The sequence below is a fragment of the Salmo salar genome, chromosome 01 (genome assembly GCF_965601325.2).
Source record: "Salmo salar chromosome 01, fSalSal1, whole genome shotgun sequence".
NCBI classification, from domain to species: Eukaryota; Metazoa; Chordata; class Actinopteri; order Salmoniformes; family Salmonidae; genus Salmo; species Salmo salar.
The window spans coordinates 162,073,818-162,096,695 of NC_138291.1; the positions used below are offsets into that span (position 1 = coordinate 162,073,818).

The following is a 22,878-nucleotide window of genomic DNA, read 5'->3' on the forward strand; positions in this document are numbered from 1 at the left end:
GTGATTTCCTGCAAGACAGGAATGTCAGTGTTCTGCCATGGCCAGCGAAGAGCCCGGATCTCAATCCCATTGAGCACGTCTGGGACCTGTTGGATCTGAGGGTGAGGGCTAGGGCCAGAAATGTCCTGGAACTTGCAGGTGCCTTGGTGGAAGAGTGGGGTAACATCTCACAGCAAGAACTGGCAAATCTGGTGCAGTCCATGAGGAGGTGATGTACTGCAGTACTTAATGCAGCTGGTGGCCACACCAGATACTGCCTGTTACTTTTGATTTTGACCCCCCTTTGTTCAGGGACACATTATTCAATTTCTGCTGAGTTTATATATATATATATATATATATATATATAATATATATATATATATATATATATATATATATATATATATATACACAAAAATAATAATAATAATAAAAAATTATTAAAAGAAATATATATATATATTTTTTTTTGTATTGTTATTTATTTTTATTTTTTTTACAAATGACCATTCAAATAATCAAATACTCAAACTTGTTTTTGGCTGTGTATTTGAAAATACTCTAATACAGAGAAATCTATTAGAAATACTTATTCTCAAATACACATGTATTTGAACCCAGGTCTGTACTGGATATCAGAAAAAAATCGAGTTTCTCGATTAAATATGTGTAGGTCTATATAGCGGCCTATGCTACAAAATCGGAGTAATTGATAGCCTCAATTTAGAACAAATTAGCAAAGGAATGGGTCTCCAACTTAGACTTACAATAACAGGGTTTCAAGGTCCACAGATGAGTTAATTGACTGTTGATTCAGGGATTGGTCCATTGGATTGATCCAGCAAGTTATCACCCAGAAGTGTCTGTTATATATTATTCATGTAATATTAAAAAGAATTGCCCATAATGACAGCCTACCGACCTCCTCTTTGATCCTATTATGTAATCTTCATTTGCAGGTAACACTGTTAAAAATAAAAATATAAAGTTAAACAAACTATTGCTCATTTTATATAATGGTTTTAATTTGATTCAAATCGTAATAGGGCATTTATAATCATCTAGGTCCGCGTCCATGAGTGGTCCTGCTCCATTACATGTTTTCCAGGATGCTTAGTCGCAGTTGGAGGAAGTGGGGCTTTTACAATTAGGTAGGGCTTGTTTCTGAGAATACACAACACAGCCAGCGAAATGGAGTAAAGTCAACTGTTCTTATTCGGACTCAAAGGGGATAACAAGAGGAAATCGGTGCCTCTTGGAGGACCGTAAACAAGCAAGATATCAAACGTTGTCCCGCGTCGTCAGTCTGTCGAATGCACAGATCTCAGCTGCGGCTTGTGCAGATTGAGGAGCACAAACGGTTGATGGTTACAACTTTACGGGGGAAGTCACTGACGGGCAGCAAATATTACCAAGTTATATGTACTTAGGTTCTTCGTTTATATTTCATTGCCTGTTCGTCAGCTAGTTTGCAAGCTGTTGATCGCAACAACAACAAAAAATCTACTTCTAGTTGAAGACTCGGTCGCGAGGTACCGTGGACGGTCACCAAGCTAAGGTTAACTTAACTTGCCAATTTCCTCCAGCGCCCCCTCCCCCATTATAGCTAGCTAGCCACTGTCTCCATAGAGCCCACACACTGGGGTGAAATAAATTACTATGGCTCATTTTGTGCGGTTTCGTTGGTCTCTTGTGAAATAACATGGATTTGGCTGAAGATCAGGATTCGTTACCTAACTGAGATGGCGAGCTAGCGAACTGGATGACTGGGGTTTCGTTGCGATAAAGCTGTTGTGTTAGCTAGCGCTAGTTTGTTACATATGCTTCCTATATGAACTATCTCATCCAGCTATCTATTGGCTAACTCGCTACCAGTAGCACCGGGTTCCACAGCAGATAGTAATAACACTTCTCCCTTGTCGACCACGTACATTGAGAATCTAGCTGGCTGAATGTCCATTTGAAATGTGGCATCTAACGTGAAGTCAGCGCCAACAACTGAACGCTTGTTCTCTTGATCGCTCAGTTCGATAGTTGTCGCCGACGTTAGTTAGCTAAAGGAGATTTTAGTCGGGTATCTAGCACATTGTTTCAGCATAGTTTTTGCGTGCTGGATATTCAGCTAGCAACCTGCATCTGTGGTTTGATGTCCTCTTTCTGATATCTCTGTGTAGGATCCTATGCCAATAAGACAATTGTTTTGATTCTTCGTGTTGGTGAAAACGTTTGGACCTGAACCGAACTACTGTATTCGCTAGTATCTCCACCATTCATTCGGCAGTAGTTTTTTTGTGTGATACAGGCGAGCTGGCTTGCTCTTGTTATTTTAGCTTTCTACCCCTGTCATCGTTGTCACACGAGGATGTCTTTATCGAATACCAATTCGATAGAAGTGATACAACCCATCTTTGTCGACGCATAAAGTCATGTTTTATTTTGAAGCAGATGCGACGAGACGCAATTAGGATCTTGAAGCATACGTCTTGCTGGAGTATCACGTACCGCAATATCACAATTTTAGCTTTTCAAGAAGATAAAACAAACTATGTGGCTAGGATCAGTGGGGTTTTACAGTTATTATCTAGTTCGCCACATCTAGCAGGTGGGCCATCTAAATAAGTGAAGCTCTCAGAAAGGTGGTCAACGAAATCTCTCATCAATCTTGTCTGGCCATTGAAAGCACTATCATTTTTGGCACACAAAAAAATACCCAGATGATAAATACTTTTATTTTTGTGTAACAATGGTTGTGTTTTGAGGGACCGTGTGTGCCGAACCTAGAGGAAGAAAACGACACGCTTCATTCGATGGTCGCCCCTGTCATCCGCATAGCTGCCTCGGTCGCCCAGGTTGGATCTAGATTCTAACCATTTTCAGTGGACATTTTGCTTTATTTTTCAACAAGAAAAAACCTTCCCACGGCTGGTGTTGTATCGACTCGGTCGAACCAGGGTTGAAGATGGCGGACCTCGAAGCAGTTCTCGCCGATGTCAGCTATTTGATGGCGATGGAGAAGAGCAAGTCTACTCCAGCGGCCCGAGCGAGCAAGAAAATCATACTCCCTGAATCCAGGTACATGTAACTGTCCTGTAGGGTCTGCTTCGGTCAGTCAATGTTTGTCTACCTGTCAAATTGATGTATGTGTGTATGGCCAAATAGGGAGATGGAAGCCCTATCTCATTGAAACCTGTCGGTCAGTTACAGTAACTCGCTAATAGGAAACTATTTGTCAACTGTCTCCGTTTGGCGACTCCAGGGTCCCTACCATTCAAGGCACTAGCCCTCAAATCCACATTAGGCCAATCTGCATCTGACGTAATGCAATCGAGAATTATATAATTTTAATGAAGCTCATTAACAATGTGTTCTGAAGACCAGACCAAGAATCATTCCAGCTAGCACCAAAACCACCCATCATTACCACCTCCTCCATCCGGTGGCAGCTTCTGTTTGTTTTACTGGTGGCTTAGAATGTAAATAATATGCTGTTATTTTCATCTGATACAGTAATATGTTAGGCCTACCAGTATATGTTTTTGATGGAATGATGCAATGAAAGATAAGAGATGGTGGGAGGAGTCTTCTGTATCCTTCCATTCACATCTGCATATCTCTCCCCTTCAACTGCCTGAATTTCCCCAGTTCCATTTTTCACATTTAGCAGATGGTCTTATCCAGAACGACTTACAGTAGTGAGTGCATCTATTGTCGTACTGGTCCCCTTGGGAATCGAACCCCTATGGCAATCACTGGTGTTTTTGACAGCTATTTATAAACGCACAGTTTTTTCTATAACAAATACAAGCCCACAGGCAGGCAGCTACATTGAAGGCAAATGTGAGATGATGGAAATTGAGTGTGATGTGTGCATGGCCTTTGATGCCACCATAGCAACACCTTCTGTCAGTATGACGCCAGTTAGGTAGTATTGTTGGAGCTAACTGCTACACTGCATGACCAAAAGTATGTGGACACCTGCTCATCAAACATCTAATTCCAAAATCATGGGCATTAATATGGAGTTGGTCCCCCCTTTTCTGCTATAACAGCCTCCACTCTTCTGGGAAGGCTTTCCACTAGAAGTTGGAACATTGCTGCAGGTACTTTCTTCCATTCAGCCACGAGCGTTAGTGAGGTCGGACACTGATGTTGGGCGATTAGGCCTGGCTCGCAGTCGCCGTTCCCATAGGTTTTCGATGGGTTTGAGATCAGGGCTCTGTGCAGGCCAGTCAAGTTCTTCCACACCGATCTCGACTAACCATTTCTGTAAAGACTTAGCTTAGCAGATTTGTCCGATGACAGCCAGATGGTGAAGCGTGATTCATCACTCCAGAGAACGCGTTTACAGTGCGCCACCACTCCAGCCGGAGCTTGGCATTGTGCACGGTAATCTTGTGTGCGGCCGATGAACAGTTGTTGAGCTGTCGTTGCAGTTTGGAAGTCGGTAGTGAGTGTTGCTACCGAGGACAGATGATTTGTACACGCTTCAGCACTCGGCGGTCCCATTCTTTGAGCTTGTTGGGCCTTCCACTTCATAGCTGAGCCTTTGTTGTCCTAGCTGTTTCCACATCACAATAACAGCACTTACATTTGACCGGGGCAGCTCTAGCAGGGCAGACATTTGATGAACTGACTTGTTGGAAAGGTGGCATCCTATGACGGTGCCATGTTGAAAGTCACTGAGCTCTTCAGTATGGCAATTCTTCTGCAAATGTTTGTCTACGGAGATTGCATGTGTATGCTCGATTTAAAAAAAAAAATTATACACCAGTCAGCAACGGGTGTGGCTGAAATAGCTGAATCCTCTCATTTGAAGGGGTGTCCACATACTTTTTGGTATTAACTAGGCTATTAATTAGTTAAGAACACATTCTTATTTACAGTATATATACTGTATTTCTCTGTAGCAGCCCATACAAAGATGGTATCCCCCTCTTAGGTGTAGTTGGTAGTGTGGAGAGGCCCTGTTGTCTGACCTTTAGAGAAGATTCATGCTAAACTGCTTTCTATAAGCATTTTCCATATGTGAGAATACCTACTTTGCAAATAAAATACCTTACTATAACTAAAAAACTATTTTACCTTTATCCCTCTTCTGAAAAACCTGCATGCATCAGTTGAGCGTAGAGCTGTACATTTTTAAGGTCAGGGTTTGGCTGTCTAGTGAGCTGTTACAGTCAGACTAAGGGAAAGAGGATGTGGTGGAGTGTTTTGTCAGTGTAGAGTTGACACCGATGGATTTCTCAGTGTGTATGTACATGTGAAACGTACAGCTCAAAGGAGATGGACATAATGAACGTGTGATAATGTTAACAAGTGTCTGACTTGTAGTTTAGGCTCAGGCTGTATAACGTCTAAGCCTAAGTCCCTCACCAAGCTTAGTCCTAGTGCTCACCAAGCTTAGTCCTAGTCCTCACCAAGCTTAGTCCTAGTCCTCACCAAGCTTAGTCCTAGTCCTCACCAAGCTTAGTCCTAGTCCTCACCAAGCTTAGTCCTAGTCCTCACCAAGCTTAGTCCTAGTCCTCACCAAGCTTAGTCCTAGTCCTCACCAAGCTTAGTCCTAGTCCTCACCAAGCTTAGTCCTAGTCCTCACCAAGCTTAGTCCTAGTCCTCACCAAGCTTAGTCCTAGTCCTCACCAAGCTTAGTCCTAGTCCTCACCAAGCTTAGTCCTAGTCCTCACCAAGCTTAGTCCTAGTCCTCACCAAGCTTAGTCCTAGTCCTCACCAAGCTTAGTCCTAGTCCTCACCAAGCTTAGTCCTAGTCCTCACCAAGCTTCAGAAGCACAGCATGTTATGCCATCTCTTCCACCCATTGATTGCTTTATGGACTTTTCTCAGTCATAATATTCAGTGTCATGCTGCGCAATGACCATAGATGCAATCACTTTGTCAAAGTTCTTTCTGATAATGTTATGAATTTGCTCTAATCCGAGCAATTCTGTATTAGGTTTATCATTTGTTCATCATATAGCCTACACATGTAAAGTGTAGATCTGACACGATTCACTATTCTACCTGACAGAAAATCATTTATATTCTACAAAATACAGTCTCAGAACTTTTTGTAACATTGCACTTGAAGTTAAGTAATGAAAAGAGCTTTAGGCCTATTCCTTGTCCTAGACCTGTCCATATATTTCTGTCTTAACTTTTTGCCACCCTGGTGTTTGCAGCAGCACCCCACTGCCTGATAGGAGTTGTAGTACAGACAGACATCCTCACCTCGAGAGATCAGATCAGCAACACAGGGACCAGTTTCGCAGACCCAGAGTGTACCTAGTCTTGGCCTTAGTACTTCTGACAGATTCTCAAACGATAAAGCTGTTAAGTCCACGAGTAGGCTTAATCTGGGTTCAGGAAACTGGCCCTAAACATCACATCCCTTTTTGTGAAATTCAATATGTTTAGTCACATCTATTGATGAAATCAAATCACGTACTGGGCCAAAGTTAGCCTACTAAGGGATGACTGTGTTTACAGACCCCGCTGTGTGTGTTCAGACAAGGCTGAATCGCACCATGGCCATTTGGTAAAGCCACTGGTTGATTTGTTTGCTTTAGATGTGGTCAATGAACAGGTCCAAACTGCAGCCTTGAATCCATTTAGACTAATGTTGTTCTTTTACTTTTCTACATTGATCTACTATTACAGCCAGAGTGTTTTCCACAGTGCCTGATGTAGATGGTGGGAACTTTAGTTCCAGCAGAGTTTTAACGCTCCTGGTTCATCTGATGAACTAATCATCATAGTCTTCAACCAAGGCTTTGATTGGTACAATCAGGTGTGTAACTGCTTGGCAGGAACCTGAGATGTTCCGGTACTGAGAAACTATTATTTAGCTACTTCTGTTAGTGTTTGTATTACAATTAAGAGAGGCTACTTCTGTGACAGTGTCTATATGCGTTCTATCCAGTCAGCCAGGCTTCTGTGACTTCCTCATTCTCCCAGTCTCAGCTGTATCAGACCCTGAGCTAGTGAACTAGCTGTGTTGTTAAACTGAGTAGGCCTTCCGTTGGTTTCCCCATGTGCAGAGCAAGTTCACAGCCCCAACATTAAAGCAGGGATTGACATTAAGGGTTTCCCTATTGCCTGGGCCAAGTGTCCTGGTCCGTCCTGGTCCGTCCTGCAAGTTGAGCCTGCTCTGAGGCTGGCCCCATTGGGCAGGTTTTTTCATATTTAAAAAAAACTTTCAACAACCAAAATGCAGAGAATTCCATTCGTTCTGGTTCCTCCCCTGTGTGTAGAAAATTGCTACATAACATTTTCGGGCAAGTATCTTACTCTTTGTCTTAGTATCTTACGACTTTCCCAATGGGCAAATGCCTTTCAGACCTTAATGTCAATACCATTTACTCAGAAATCCTAGTTAATCCTCAGATGGGTTGATTCCTCATGTGGTGTAGATCTCACCACACACATTAGAATTGTGCGGGCAGGCCTCAATCTCAAATGGAAAAGATTGCCTCTTCAAATCATATTTGGAAGAGGTTTCTCCTCAGAGGTCAATCTCTGTACTGTCTACTGCGTCTTCTACTTTTGGTGTGTGTGTGTGTGTGTGTGTGTGTGTGTGTGTGTGTGTGTGTGTGTGTGTGTGTGTGTGTGTGTGTGTGTGTGTGTGTGTGTGTGTGTGTGTGTGTGTGTGTGTGTGTGTGTGTGTGTGTGTGTGTGTGTTGAGCTTGTAGAATTTGAATTTGATTGCTAATCGTCCATTAAGTTTTGTTTACAGGGCTGAGGAGATAAGACACTATTCTTCTGTGATAAAAGAGTGTGTCATTAGGGTGATAGTGGGGTTTGCTTTAACAATGACTGAAGTAGTATGGTATACATGGCCTGCTCTTTATGAATATGCTGCTTTAGTCGTGTGTGTGCTGAAGCCAGGATTACCAATACAGCACAGTGGGTAATACCACAGCAGATTGAGAGAGGGCGTTAATACCGTCAGGAGGGTCAGCAACATTACTACTGCAGTGGCTGTGTTGCATTGGCTCGTCCTTGCAAACACAACTGTCTAAAGTGAACATAGTGACTGGCTGTTTGCCTACTCTGCAAACCCACCCTTCCAGAAACAAGTATTAGATCTGAATTGTCTGACCCCTGCCTGGGTTCAGATGGCTTTATGGAAATGATTTGTTTTAATTTGATAAGGATTTAAAAGATTATCGATGGAAAACATGTGTTATCTCCTGAAATTGGCTATGATAATAATCCGACTAGAGGGAGAGACTGGGAGGGGGGATCTAGGCTAGAGAGGGAGAGACTGGGAGGAGGGGGGATCTAGGTTAGAGAGGGAGAGACTGGGAGGAGGGGGGATCTAGGTTAGAGAGGGAGAGACTGGGAGGGGGGATCTAGGCTAGAGAGGGAGAGACTGGGAGGGGGGATCTAGGTTAGAGAGGGAGAGACTGGGAGGGGGGATCTAGGCTAGAGAGGGAGAGACTGGGAGGGGGGATCTAGGTTAGAGAGGGAGAGACTGGGAGGAGGGGGGATCTAGGCTAGAGAGGGAGAGACTGGGAGGAGGGGATCTAGGTTAGAGAGGGAGAGACTGGGAGGAGGGGGATCTAGGCTAGAGAGGGAGAGACTGGGAGGAGGGGGGATCTAGGCTAGAGAGGGAGAGACTGGGAGGGGGGATCTAGGTTAGAGAGGGAGAGACTGGGAGGAGGGGGGATCTAGGCTAGAGAGGGAGAGACTGGGAGGGGGGGATCTAGGTTAGAGAGGGAGAGACTGGGAGGAGGGGGGATCTAGGCTAGAGAGGGAGAGACTGGGAGGAGGGGGGATCTAGGTTAGAGAGGGAGAGACTGGGAGGAGGGGGGATCTAGGCTAGAGAGGGAGAGACTGGGAGGGGGGATCTAGGCTAGAGAGGGAGAGACTGGGAGGAGGGGGGATCTAGGCTAGAGAGGGAGAGACTGGGAGGAGGGGGGATCTAGGCTAGAGAGGGAGAGACTGGGGGGAGGGGGGATCTAGGCTAGAGAGGGAGAGACTGGGAGGGGGGGATCTAGGTTAGAGAGGGAGAGACTGGGAGGAGGGGGGATCTAGGCTAGAGAGGGAGAGACTGGGAGGAGGGGGGATCTAGGCTAGAGAGGGAGAGACTGGGAGGAGGGGGGATCTAGGCTAGAGAGGGAGAGACTGGGAGGAGGGGGGATCTAGGCTAGAGAGGGAGAGACTGGGAGGAGGGGGGATCTAGGCTAGAGAGGGAGAGACTGGGAGGAGGGGGGATCTAGGCTAGAGAGGGAGAGACTGGGAGGAGGGGGGATCTAGGCTAGAGAGGGAGAGACTGGGAGGAGGGGGGATCTAGGCTAGAGAGGGAGAGACTGGGGGGAGGGGGGATCTAGGCTAGAGAGGGAGAGACTGGGAGGGGGGGATCTAGGCTAGAGAGGGAGAGACTGGGAGGAGGGGGGATCTAGGTTAGAGAGGGAGAGACTGGGAGGAGGGGGGATCTAGGTTAGAGAGGGAGAGACTGGGAGGAGGGGGGATCTAGGCTAGAGAGGGAGAGACTGGGAGGAGGGGGGATCTAGGCTAGAGAGGGAGAGACTGGGAGGAGGGGGGATCTAGGCTAGAGAGGGAGAGACTGGGAGGAGGGGGGATCTAGGCTAGAGAGGGAGAGACTGGGAGGAGGGGGGATCTAGGCTAGAGAGACTGGGAGGAGGGGGGATCTAGGCTAGAGAGACTGGGAGGAGGGGGGATCTAAGCTAGAGAGACTGGAAGGAGGGGGGATCTAGGCTAGAGAGACTGGGAGGAGGGGGGATCTAGGCTAGAGGGGGGGAGACTGGGAGGGGGGTGATCTAGGCTAGAGAGGGAGAGACTGGGAGGGGGGTATAGGCTAGAGAGGGAGAGACTGGGAGGAGGGGGGATCTAGGCTAGAGAGGGAGAGACTGGGAGGAGGGGGGATCTAGGCTAGAGAGGGAGAGACTGGGAGGAGGGGGGATCTAGGCTAGAGAGGGAGAGACTGGGAGGAGGGGGGATCTAGGCTAGAGAGGGAGAGACTGGGAGGAGGGGGGATCTAGGCTAGAGAGACTGGGAGGAGGGGGGATCTAGGCTAGAGAGACTGGGAGGAGGGGGGATCTAAGCTAGAGAGACTGGGAGGAGGGGGGATCTAGGCTAGAGAGACTGGGAGGAGGGGGGATCTAGGCTAGAGGGGGGGAGACTGGGAGGGGGGGGGGATCTAGGTTAGAGAGGGAGAGACTGGGAGGGGGGTATAGGCTAGAGAGGGAGAGACTGGGAGGAGGGGGGATCTAGGCTAGAGAGGGAGAGACTGGGAGGAGGGGGGATCTAGGTTAGAGAGGGAGAGACTGGGAGGGGGGGATCTAGGCTAGAGAGGGAGAGACTGGGAGGAGGGGGGATCTAGGTTAGAGAGGGAGAGACTGGGAGGAGGGGGGATCTAGGTTAGAGAGGGAGAGACTGGGAGGAGGGGGGATCTAGGCTAGAGAGGGAGAGACTGGGAGGGGGGGATCTAGGCTAGAGAGGGAGAGACTGGGAGGAGGGGGGATCTAGGTTAGAGAGGGAGAGACTGGGAGGAGGGGGGATCTAGGTTAGAGAGGGAGAGACTGGGAGGAGGGGGGATCTAGGCTAGAGAGGGAGAGATTGGGAGGGGGTTCTAGGTTAGAGAGGGAGAGATTGGGAGGAGGGGGGATCTAGGCTAGAGAGGGAGAGACTGGGAGGAGGGGGGATCTAGGTTAGAGAGGGAGAGACTGGGAGGAGGGGGGATCTAGGTTAGAGAGGGAGAGACTGGGAGGAGGGGGGATCTAGGTTAGAGAGGGAGAGACTGGGAGGAGGGGGGATCTAGGTTAGAGAGGGAGAGACTGGGAGGAGGGGGGATCTAGGCTAGAGAGGGAGAGACTGGGAGGAGGGGGGATCTAGGTTAGAGAGGGAGAGACTGGGAGGGGGGATCTAGGTTAGAGAGGGAGAGACTGGGAGGAGGGGGGATCTAGGTTAGAGAGGGAGAGACTGGGAGGGGGGATCTAGGCTAGAGAGGGAGAGACTGGGAGGAGGGGGGATCTAGGCTAGAGAGGGAGAGACTGGGAGGAGGGGGGATCTAGGCTAGAGAGGGAGAGACTGGGAGGGGGGGATCTAGGCTAGAGAGGGAGAGACTGGGAGGAGGGGATCTAGGTTAGAGAGGGAGAGACTGGGAGGGGGGGATCTAGGCTAGAGAGGGAGAGACTGGGAGGGGGGATCTAGGTTAGAGAGGCAGAGACTGGGAGGAGGGGGGATCTAGGCTAGAGAGGGAGAGACTGGGAGGAGGGGATCTAGGTTAGAGAGGGAGAGACTGGGAGGGGGGGATCTAGGCTAGAGAGGGAGAGACTGGGAGGAGGGGATCTAGGCTAGAGAGGGAGAGACTGGGAGGGGGGATCTAGGTTAGAGAGGGAGAGACTGGGAGGGGGGGGGATCTAGGCTAGAGAGGGAGAGACTGGGAGGAGGGGGGATCTAGGCTAGAGAGGGAGAGACTGGGAGGAGGGGGGATCTAGGCTAGAGAGACTGGGAGGAGGGGGGATCTAGGCTAGAGAGGGAGAGACTGGGAGGAGGGGGATCTAGGCTAGAGAGGGAGAGACTGGGAGGAGGGGGGATCTAGGCTAGAGAGGGAGAGACTGGGAGGAGGGGGGATCTAGGCTAGAGAGGGAGAGACTGGGAGGAGGGGGGATCTAGGCTAGAGAGGGAGAGACTGGGAGGAGGGGGGATCTAGGCTAGAGAGACTGGGAGGAGGGGGGATCTAGGCTAGAGAGGGAGAGACTGGGAGGAGGGGGATCTAGGCTAGAGAGGGAGAGACTGGGAGGAGGGGGGATCTAGGCTAGAGAGGGAGAGACTGGGAGGAGGGGGGATCTAGGTTAGAGAGGGAGAGACTGGGAGGGGGGATCTAGGTTAGAGAGGGAGAGACTGGGAGGGGGGATCTAGGCTAGAGAGGGAGAGACTGGGAGGAGGGGGGATCTAGGCTAGAGAGGGAGAGACTGGGAGGAGGGGGGATCTAGGCTAGAGAGGGAGAGACTGGGAGGAGGGGGGATCTAGGCTAGAGAGGGAGAGACTGGGAGGAGGGGGGATCTAGGCTAGAGAGGGAGAGACTGGGAGGGGGGATCTAGGTTAGAGAGGGAGAGACTGGGAGGAGGGGGGATCTAGGTTAGAGAGGGAGAGACTGGGAGGGGGGATCTAGGTTAGAGAGGGAGAGACTGGGAGGGGGGATCTAGGTTAGAGAGGGAGAGACTGGGAGGAGGGGGGATCTAGGTTAGAGAGGGAGAGACTGGGAGGAGGGGGGATCTAGGTTAGAGAGGGAGAGACTGGGAGGAGGGGGGATCTAGGTTAGAGAGGGAGAGACTGGGAGGAGGGGGGATCTAGGCTAGAGAGGGAGAGACTGGGAGGAGGGGGGGATCTAGGCTAGAGAGGGAGAGACTGGGAGGGGGGATCTAGGTTAGAGAGGGAGAGACTGGGAGGAGGGGGGATCTAGGCTAGAGAGGGAGAGACTGGGAGGAGGGGGGGATCTAGGCTAGAGAGGGAGAGACTGGGAGGGGGGGTATCTAGGCTAGAGAGGGAGAGACTGGGAGGAGGGGGGATCTAGGCTAGAGAGGGAGAGACTGGGAGGAGGGGATCTAGGTTAGAGAGGGAGAGACTGGGAGGGGGGGGATCTAGGCTAGAGAGGGAGAGACTGGGAGGAGGGGGGATCTAGGCTAGAGAGGGAGAGACTGGGAGGAGGGGATCTAGGCTAGAGAGGGAGAGACTGGGGGGGAAAGAGGGAGGGAGGGAGAGGGTGGGTATAGGCTAGAGAGGGAGATGCTGGGGGGAAGGAGGGAGGGAGAGGGTGGGTATAGGCTAGAGAGGGAGAGACTGGGGGGGAAGGAGGGAGGGAGAGGGTGGGTATAGGCTAGAGAGGGAGAGACGGGGGGAAGGAGGGAGGGAGGGAGAGGGTGGGTATAGGCTAGAGAGGGAGATACTGGGGGGAAGGAGGGAGGGAGAGGGTGGGTATAGGCTAGAGAGGGAGATACTGGGGGGGAAGGAGGGAGGGAGAGAGGGATATAGGCTAGAGAGGAAAAGAGGAGCGCTGAGAGCAAGCGTTGGTGTGTGTGTGAGTGATTTGGAGCGGGGCGTGTGGTGTGTGTCGGGTGTGTGGTGTGTGTGTGTGTGTGTGTGTGTGTGTGTGTGTGTGTGTGTGTGTGTGTGTGTGTGGTGTGTGTGTGTGTGTGTGTGTGTGTGTGTGTGTGTGTGTGTGTGTGTGTGTGTGTGTGTGTGTGTGTGTGTGTGTGTGTGTGTGTGTGTGTGTGTGTGTGTGTTTCAGCTCTGTATATGTATGTACTTGGGGCTGTGCGTATGTGGTCTTTGGAGTTGTGTTTGTGTGGCATTTGGAGTAGTGTGTGTGTGTTTTGTGTTTAGAGCTGTGTGTATGTTTGGAGTGGGTGTTTGTGTGTTTGGAGATGTATATGTTGGCATTTACACAGGCAGCCCAAATCTGATCTTTTTTGTTTTTTTGACCAATCACATCAGATATTTTCACATCAGCTATTTTTCAGCGCTGATCTGATTGGTCAAAAGACCAATGAGTGAAGAAAACGATCTGAATTAGGCTGCTTGTTGGTGACGTTGTGGATCGCGCATCGCTGCTACATTCTCTTTGTGCCGAGGCTTTGCCTGCTGGCAGAGAGGTGAGATTTTGACGGCAGCACTGGAAGCGATAGGGAGGGGGAGGGGAGAGGAACGGCACTGGTACTGTTTGAAGAGAGCTCAGCAGGAGAGACGCGTGTGTTGTGCGGTAGGAGGTGGGGGAAGAGGGAATTATCTACAAGGATAAAGAGGTATGACAGAGAGAGGGAGGGGTTGTTGGAGTACAGTAGTTACAGGAGGCAGGTTCAGATCCAGAGGGGGAGGACAGTCAGGGAGCATCACATTCCAATAACAATGGATAGATGACAATTCTTTGGAAATATAACCATTTGTCAGTGCTGCCGTCTGGACCTCGTTGAAGACTGAATGCGGCCACCGGGGAAAAATGAGTTTGACACCCCTGGTCTACAGTATACAAGTCCTATCCTTTTTACATCTGAGAAGGGAAGTGCAAAATGTGTAAGTGTGCACCAGTCTAGAAGAGTCAGTGGATTGTTATTGGTCAATATAGCAGAGTGGGTTCTAGATTGTGATTGGCCAGTGTAGCAGAGAGTGGATAGTGATTGGCCAGTGTAGCAGAGAGTAGATTCTGACAGGACAGTCTGTATGGCCCTGTCCAGAAACAACCCCTAGCCCCCTACTCCATAGGGCAAAGGCACTTCATGCATCTGAAATAATTGGATTGTTACATTATTGTAGTAGCTCCACCTAATCCCCTGATTGGCTACTCAGAGGAATTTGCACTAAATTGCTTATTTCGATCAGCTCTCCACAAGTGTCCACCAGGGACTAGGGGTTAGCTAGCTAGGGGTTAGCTAGCTAGGGGTTAGCTAGCTAGGGGTTAGCTAGCTAGGGGTTAGCTAGGCTAGTTGTTTCTGCAGCAGGCAGGCATGCTTATGTCTCACCCCTGGCCTCCAGTGAATGAGGAAGAGTCAACTTCCTGGTTCTTGTGGCTCAGTTAGACAGAGAGCTATTACTGGACTGCGTACAAGTTGACCTGTAGGCACAGATCCAGGCCCCGCTATGTTACTACTAGTACTATTGGTTAAATTCTTACCCTGGTTTTAGCATTGTTGCTAGGCTAGCATTAGCCACTGTGTTATAAACTAGTAGGAGTGTGTAATGAAATTGGGATCATTAACGTTAAGAAAAACCCCTAACTGAATGTTCTTTTTAAATCAGAGTGCAGTTATCACAAAACATTGTTTTCTGTGTTACAGTCCAACTAGACTATAAGCTATAGAGGTAGTAATGGCATCTTTTTGTAGGCAATAACTCTGTCATGGTTCGTTGGACAAAGCCTATGGGAAAAATAAAAGGTGTTTTTGTAGGGTTTTGGATAAATGCTGAAAATAAGGTCTGTGGTAAACACCGGCTTAGATCATATAGCTAGTATTTAGTGTCTCCTCTATCAACCACTGTTATACTTGGTGCTAGCATCTAGGCTTGGGCAGTATACTGTGTATGCCGGAGTATTTTTATTATAAATTTGAATATTTGTAGCTACTTTTTAAGTAAATACGTTAGGAGATAAAGAAGACCGCATTCTTCATTTATATTTTTCAATATGGTGCTTACCGGTGGTACCCAGTCATGTGGTGTTTGTTTACAAGCCCACAACGATGAGACTGGAGCTTTGAGTCTCTGACTGTTGTGCATCACACACCAGGTGATCTAGTCACGAACACCGACGTGCAGACAAACTAAACACCTTCAGTGCCACTGTCGCGGCCCGCTAACAAGGACTGCACCCCTCTCCTTCTCCCTGGTCGATGTGAGTTAAACATTTAAACGTGTTAACCCTCGCAAGGCTGCTGGCCCAGACGGCATCCCTAGCCGCGTCTTCAGCATGCGCAGACCAGCTGGCTGGAGTGTTTACGGACATATTCAGTCGCTCCCTATCCCAGTCTGCTGTCCCCACATGCTTCAAGATGGCCACCATTGTTCCTGTTCCTGTACCCAAGAAGCACTCACTTCTGTCATCATGAAGTGCTTTGAGAGACTAGTCAAGGATCATATCACCTCCACCTTACTGGCCACCCTAGACCCACTTCAGTTTGCTTACCGCCCCAATAGGTCCACAGACGATACAATCGCCATCACACTGCATACTACCCTATCCCATCTGGACAAGAGGAATACCTATGTAAGAATGCTGTTCATCAAAGCTGGGACTGAGAGAGAAAAACAGCTTCTGTCTCAAAGCCATCAGACTGCTAAACAGCAATCACTAACTCAGAGAGGCTGCTGCCTACATTGAGACCCAATCACTGACCACTTTAATAAATGGATTACTAGTCACTTTAAACAATGCCACTTTAAATAATGCCACTTTAATAATGTTTATATATCTTACATTACTCATATCACATGTATATACTGTATTTTATACCATCTACTGCACCTTGCCTATGCCGCTCAGCCATCGCTCATCCATATACTTACATATTCTCATTCACCTCTTTAGATGTGTGTGTTAGGTAGTTGTTTGGAAATTGTTAGAATACTTGTTAGATATTACTGCACTGTCGGAACTAGAAGCACAAGCATTTCGCTACACTCGCATTAACATCTGCTAACCATGTGTATGTGACCAATAAACTTTAGAGTTACGGTATGGTATTCACAACTAAATGTTTGCCAGCTAGACATCTTAACTATTAGGTTAATTATTTTAACTGTCTAAAATGTGCTACGTGCTCTGCAGTTGTGCATTTGATTTGCTAATTCACTTGCTACAGTAGTTAGCAATCTAGCAAAGTGGTTAGCGTCTTCCAAAATCAAGCTTTGCTTGCTGGTAACAGCAGAGAATCTCCTCCTGGATCAAGAGCCTTGCTGTCTAATATTTGTTTTGTGGGTGCAGCAAACTGTGAGTAGCATGTTTTTGGGACTTGTATAAGTTCATGAGCTGGGATGTCTGTCCTGAAAATAGTTTTGGTCAGAGACCTTATAACGTTTTCACAATGCTCGTTAGCATTTAGTTAGCGTTCTCAATGGGATTTTACTTGTACTTGTTAGCATTGCTAAACTTTGGCTTACAAAGGCTCAGTGGGGTTTGAAAATAGCGCACTTTGTGTTCAGTGCCGATATGACCAAATATCCTGTATGAAGGTCTGACAATCTGTATACCGCCCAAGCCTACTAGCATCAGTCACTTGTTATGATGTGCTAGTTAGGACTGAATAAAAGGATCATACTATCTGAACCTGCCCGTTCTGGGCCAGCCATCCCAATGCAGTAGAAGGGCAATTCCACAGTAACGGAATTACGTTGAGACTCAGATTTTTCACTTTAAACTGTATGCCAAACACAAACCATTGATTTCAAAGTTTAACAAACCATAATTCCGTTACTGTGGAAAAACCATTCACACAACGCTAAGGATATCAGGGGAACATCGATCCATGGGGAATCACAGAATAAACCTCATTGCATTTATCAACAATACAATGAACAATAGACGCTGGTAATCACTAAACAGTTTGTCAAAAGACAGATTAAAGAGATGAAAAAACAAAGACATTTGTTGTGGTTCTGGATCATATCAGCACACACTCGTTGCCACTGGCTCACTGGCAGTAATAGACACATCCAAGATCTCGTTCGTTCGCTCTCTCCTCTCCCTCCTCCTTCCATCTCTCTCATTCTCTCCTTAACCTCTCTCCTCTCTTGTTTAAACCAATTCGTCTTGGGCCAGGTGTCTGTCTGGCCAATGTGCTGTCATATGGAAAGTGCTACCCTCCTTCTGCCATGTGCGTGGTAACGTTCCCATCCCTTCTCGTGTGTGTGTGTGTGTGTGGTGTGTGTGTGTGTGTGTGTGTGTGTGTGTGTGTGTGTGTGAGAATGGGCCCGTGGAGAGGGTGCTAATTGATTCATTCTCCCCAGTCCTCCTCTCATTAACACCCTCTCCCAGGGCAAGCTGCTGGTCTGTTCCCCCTACCCCCACCACTCCCCTGCTCCTCACCTTTCTGCTCTCCCCCGGGCCTCCCCTCTGTCAGGGGACAGGTGGCAGGAAGGGAGAGGCCCAAACCAGGGCAGGGATCAGGAATGGAGGTGGAGGGGAACAGGGAGGAGAGCTGAAAGGATGACAGGAGAGATGACGCTGGTGAAATTAGGAGAGTTGAGCCTGGGCAGGGAGGAATAGAAATAGGTTTTGTAGTGGGGATTTGGGAGTCCGTACTCTGATTTCACCTATGTCCTTTCTGTGTGTGTGTCCCTTCAAATATGCTTTAGTTTTCTAACAATGTGGAGCTCATTGTAACCTTATGTCCTACAGGGGATGACGAGAAGTACGTTTCTTATGTTGTATTCCCCTTTCTCGCCCCTCTCTCTTTCTCGCCCCTCTCTCTTTCTCGCCCCTCTCTCTTTCTCGCAGTATTCGCAGTGTGATGCAGAAGTACCTGGAGGAAAGAGATGAGCTGACGTTCGACAAAATCTTCAACCAGAAGATCGGTGAGTAGTCTGTGTGATGGAGTACAGTTGTCTTTCAGTAACCAAACAACCATGAGAACTATAGCACCACGTCAGACACAATAGAATTACACACACACACAAGAATGTGTTCTGGGAGGAGAGCTGTGGTAGGAAGGGCAATATGGCCTAAATGATTTCTCTGAATAAGCTTTGTTGTACAATTTTAAAGTTAAAATACACTGCATTTCAAACAGTCTAATGAATTCAGGGCTTGTGAAGTTATACCTAGGATAAATATAAGCCTTCTACAACCATAAGACCTTATCATTATTTTCTTAAACTAGTTTAACCTGCTTTTTTCAATCACTGATCCGGCTTTCAAGTTTGTCTGTGACAATGCCCTTTTTGTTACTAATGTAATCGGAACCATGCACAATGCATGGACTTCCTGTAGCAGGTTTTCTAGAAAAATGTCACCTGTCTCATATCAATCTCACAAGCCCAAGTGCTAGTGAGTAGCCAGCTAGTCTTTATAGCAGTCTTTGTACCAAGTTTAGCCAACTTGGATGTATTTGCTAGCTAACAAGGCTAAACAGTTGAATAGTTGTAAACACACCCTGCTGTCCGTCTCCAGCTGTTTGAACAGCGTGCTAGCATGTCCACTTTGTTCACATGTTGAAATCAAGTGCTCTGCCTTATTTCTCAGACTGACAACGAGTTGCCAATTCCTTATATTGACTTTTTCTGCTCATTGCATATTTCTAAAACACTGACCAGACAAAGTTTAACAGTCTGTGTCTATAATGCTGCTAGCGGTATTGCAATGCCACGCGCGACAAACTGAGCCTTTTTCCACAATCAATGTTCATTGATACTCCTGTTTTAGTAATGTCTGCTCTCGCAATGTGAGGAGTTGAGACATAAAAAGGGCATCGTCAGAAAGGTTAACTTGTCCTTTATTACAGTTAAATAATGTCTCAATGTGTTTGTGTCCATATGACTGATTCTGTTGGACCAAACCTCAAATTGAAATAGCGATTTCAAACCGCTTGTCAGAGAGGAAGATGTGATTATCTTTGTTGTGCGAGTGGCAGAGGGAGGGGCTTGGTGTCTGTGTGTAACAGAGAGGAAGAAGCGAAGTGAGAGGTTTCACTCTTGCCAAATTCTGTCCAAAATAAGCTCAAGGCATATCCTGCAACAACATACATTTGAAGTCATCAAATGAATTAGATATTGGCCAGCCCTAAGCCGTTGTCATGGGATACGTTGGTGATGGAGTTAGTGTGTGTCCTGTCTTGCCTGACAACACTCTACTTCCCTTTCCGAGATGCCATCTGTATGAGGCTGCTGATTGGCTAAGCCTGTTCCAGCTCTTCACATGCTAACAGATAGTGGTGATCAGTGGTAACCAAAGGGTTATCCACTGTGGCCAACCTAAAGCACTCTGACACATGTAAAGCTTTTGGAACTGTGACCCAAAAGCCATTTTGTAAACTGAACCTGTGCTTGTAGCCAGGACCAAGTCTCAGCCACCTGTCACAGTAGTGCGCTGCGTCGCCTGGTTTCCACTAGTCTCACTGTCTGAGACAGTAGCAGCTGTCTGTACCAGGGGACCAGAGCCCTGCAGCTCACTAGCTTTACTTACTGCTGCTCTCTCTCACCTCCCCTCAGAGACTGCTGCGCTAATTCTCTCTCTCTCTACTTGTCACTCACTCGCTACCTCCTCGCTTTATTTCTCCCTCTCTCTCGGTGTGGTAGCAGGGTCATGGGCTGGGAATTGCCAGGGACCTGACGATACGATATTATCACGATATTATCACGATACGACGTTATCACGATACGACATTATCACGATATTTAGTAGCAATAAGATGTGCGTTGAGATTCTCATGATTCTAGATGTATTGCCATTCGATACTGTGATTTCATTGGGATTGGATGTTCCAGACATTGCTCACCATATGTCTGCTGACGAGAGACATGAGAAATGTTTTATTGATCGCTTATGAAAACAGCAAACTAGGATATATCGTCAAAAATAATATCCCGATATGTAACTGTATCAATTAGTATTTTTCCCCATCGCCGACCTACCTAACCACAGCACTGACGCTGGATTGCTGCCGTCACTGTTTGTTTATGGTGATCTTGGAGTGTTTAGTCAGTCTGCTGATGTTGGGCTGTGGTTAACAACTGATAAGTGTAGCTTGCACCCAGCCGTGATGACAGGCCTCTGCTAACTGCTATACATTCTACCTACCCAGCTGTATGTGTCATCCGTGTGTGTGCATGCTCTAGTCATGGTGAGCATGGTGCTCTAGTCATGGTGAGCATGGTGCTCTAGTCATGGTGAGCATGGTGCTCTAGTCATGGTGAGCATGGTGCTCTAGTCATGGTGAGCATGGTGCTCTAGTCATGGTGGGCATGGTGCTCTAGTCATGGTGAGCATGGTGCTCTAGTCATGGTGGGCATGGTGCTCTAGTCATGGTGAGCATGGTGCTCTAGTCATGGTGAGCATGGTGCTCTAGTCATGGTGGGCATGGTGCTCTAGTCATGGTGAGCATGGTGCTCTAGTCATGGTGAGCATGGTGCTCTAGTCATGGTTGCATGGTGCTCTAGTCATGGTGGGCATGGTGCTCTAGTCATGGTGAGCATGGTGCTCTAGTCATGGTGAGCATGGTGCTCTAGTCATGGTGAGCATGGTGCTCTAGTCATGGTGAGCATGGTGCTCTAGTCATGGTGAGCATGGTGCTCTAGTCATGGTGAGCATGGTGCTCTAGTCATGGTGAGCATGGTGCTCTAGTCATGGTGGGCATGGTGCTCTAGTCATGGTGGGCATGGTGCTCTAGTCATGGTGGGCATGGTGCTCTAGTCATGGTGAGCATGGTGCTCTAGTCATGGTGAGCATGGTGCTCTAGTCATGGTGGGCATGGTGCTCTAGTCATGGTGGGCATGGTGCTCTAGTCATGGTGAGCATGGTGCTCTAGTCATGGTGAGCATGGTGCTCTAGTCATGGTGAGCATGGTGCTCTAGTCATGGTGAGCATGGTGCTCTAGTCATGGTGAGCATGGTGCTCTAGTCATGGTGAGCATGGTGCTCTAGTCATGGTGGGCATGGTGCTCTAGTCATGGTGAGCATGGTGCTCTAGTCATGGTGAGCATGGTGCTCTAGTCATGGTGAGCATGGTGCTCTAGTCATGGTGAGCATGGTGCTCTAGTCATGGTGAGCATGGTGCTCTAGTCATGGTGGGCATGGTGCTCTAGTCATGGTGAGCATGGTGCTCTAGTCATGGTGAGCATGGTGCTCTAGTCATGGTGAGCATGGTGCTCTAGTCATGGTGAGCATGGTGCTCTAGTCATGGTGAGCATGGTGCTCTAGTCATGGTGAGCATGGGGCTCTAGTCATGGTGAGCATGGTGCTCTAGTCATGGTGAGCATGGTGCTCTAGTCATGGTGAGCATGGTGCTCTAGTCATGGTGAGCATGGTGCTCTAGTCATGGTATTGGCTAACACTGAGAATAGGAGTTGGTGGGGGGTAGTATTGCATAATGGCAGGGGGGTTATTGTGGTCTCTCTTGCGATCTCTTGCTCACTCTCTCTTCCTTCTCTCTCACCTCATATCCTCTTTAGCTGTGAATGGGTTTAGACACATCCTCGCACTCACATACACTACATGACCAAAAGTATGTGGACACCTGCTCGTTGAACGGCTCATTCCAAAACCATGGGCATTAATATGAAGTTGGTCCCCCCCTTTGCTGCTACAGTATAACAGCCTCCACTCTTCTGGAAAGGCTTTCCACTAGATGTTGGAACATTGCTACAGGGACTTCCTTCCATTCAGCCACAAGCATTAGTGAAGTCGGGCCAGCACAGAATCATCTAGAATATCGTTGTATGCTGTAGTGTTAAGATTTCCCTTCATTGGAACTAAGGGGCCTGAACCATGAAAAACACCCCCAGACCATTATTCCTCTTCCACTAACCTTTACAGTTGGCACTATGCATTGGGGCAGGTAGCGTTCTCCTGGCATCCGCCAAACCCAGATTCGTCCATCAGACTGCCAGATGGTGAAGCGTGATTTATTACTCCAGAGAACGCATTTCCACTGCTCCAGAGTCCAATGGCGGCGAGCTTTACACCACTCCAGCCGACGCTTGGTATTGCACACGGTGATCTTAGGCTTGTGTGTGGCTGCTTGGCCATGGAAACCCATTTCGTGAAGCTCCCGACTAACAGTTCTTGTGCCGACGTTTCCTGAGGCAGTTTAGAACTCTGTGGTGAGAGTTGTAACCGACTATTTTTACACACTACGGCTTCAGCACTTGGTGGTCTCGTTCTGTGAGCTTGTGTGGCCTAACACTTCATAGCTGAGCTGTTGTTGCTCCTAGACTTTTCCACTTCACAATAACAGCACTTACAGCTGACTGGGGCAGCTCTAGCAGGGCAGAAATTTGACGAACTGACTTGTTGGAAAGGTGGCATCCTATAACGGTGCCATGTTGAAAGTCATTGCGCTCTTCAGTACAGGCTATTCTACTGCCAATGTTTGTCTATGGAGATTGCATGGCGGTGTGCTCAATTTGATATACCTGTCAGCAACAGGTGTGACTGAAATAGCCACTAATTCGAAGGGGTGTCCACATACACTATATATATATATACACACACAAAAGTATCTGCCAGGCGTGTCGCTCCTGGGTGTCAAAAGGGGGGAAGGAGAAAAGTAGTTGAGTGTCATCCGCATAGTAATGATAGGAGGGACCATGTGAGGATATGACAGAGTCAAGTGACTTGGTGTATAGAGAGAAGAGAGGGTCTAGAAGCGAGCCCTGGGGGACACCATTAGTGAGAATACGTGGTGCAAACACAGATCCTCTCCACGTCACCTGGTAGGAGCGGCCTGGATGC

At 48.0% G+C, this 22,878-nt stretch overlaps 1 protein-coding gene across 2 annotated transcripts in view; it reads left to right on the forward strand.

The window, feature by feature from the left end:
• Nucleotides 1-1,093: 1,093 nt before the first annotated feature.
• The window catches only part of LOC106568375 (G protein-coupled receptor kinase 3), a 90,129-nt gene continuing 68,344 nt past the window's right edge, over nucleotides 1,094-22,878 (forward strand). Inside the window, exons 1-2 of one of the 2 annotated variants that reach the window (XM_082955674.1) lie at nucleotides 1,094-3,054; nucleotides 17,930-18,006. In XM_082955674.1, the coding sequence (XP_082811800.1) occupies nucleotides 2,942-3,054; nucleotides 17,930-18,006 (190 nt within the window). In that variant the 5' untranslated portion in view covers nucleotides 1,094-2,941. The remainder of the gene's footprint in view (nucleotides 3,055-17,929; nucleotides 18,007-22,878) is intronic. The other variant, XM_045692215.2, reaches the window with a different exon arrangement.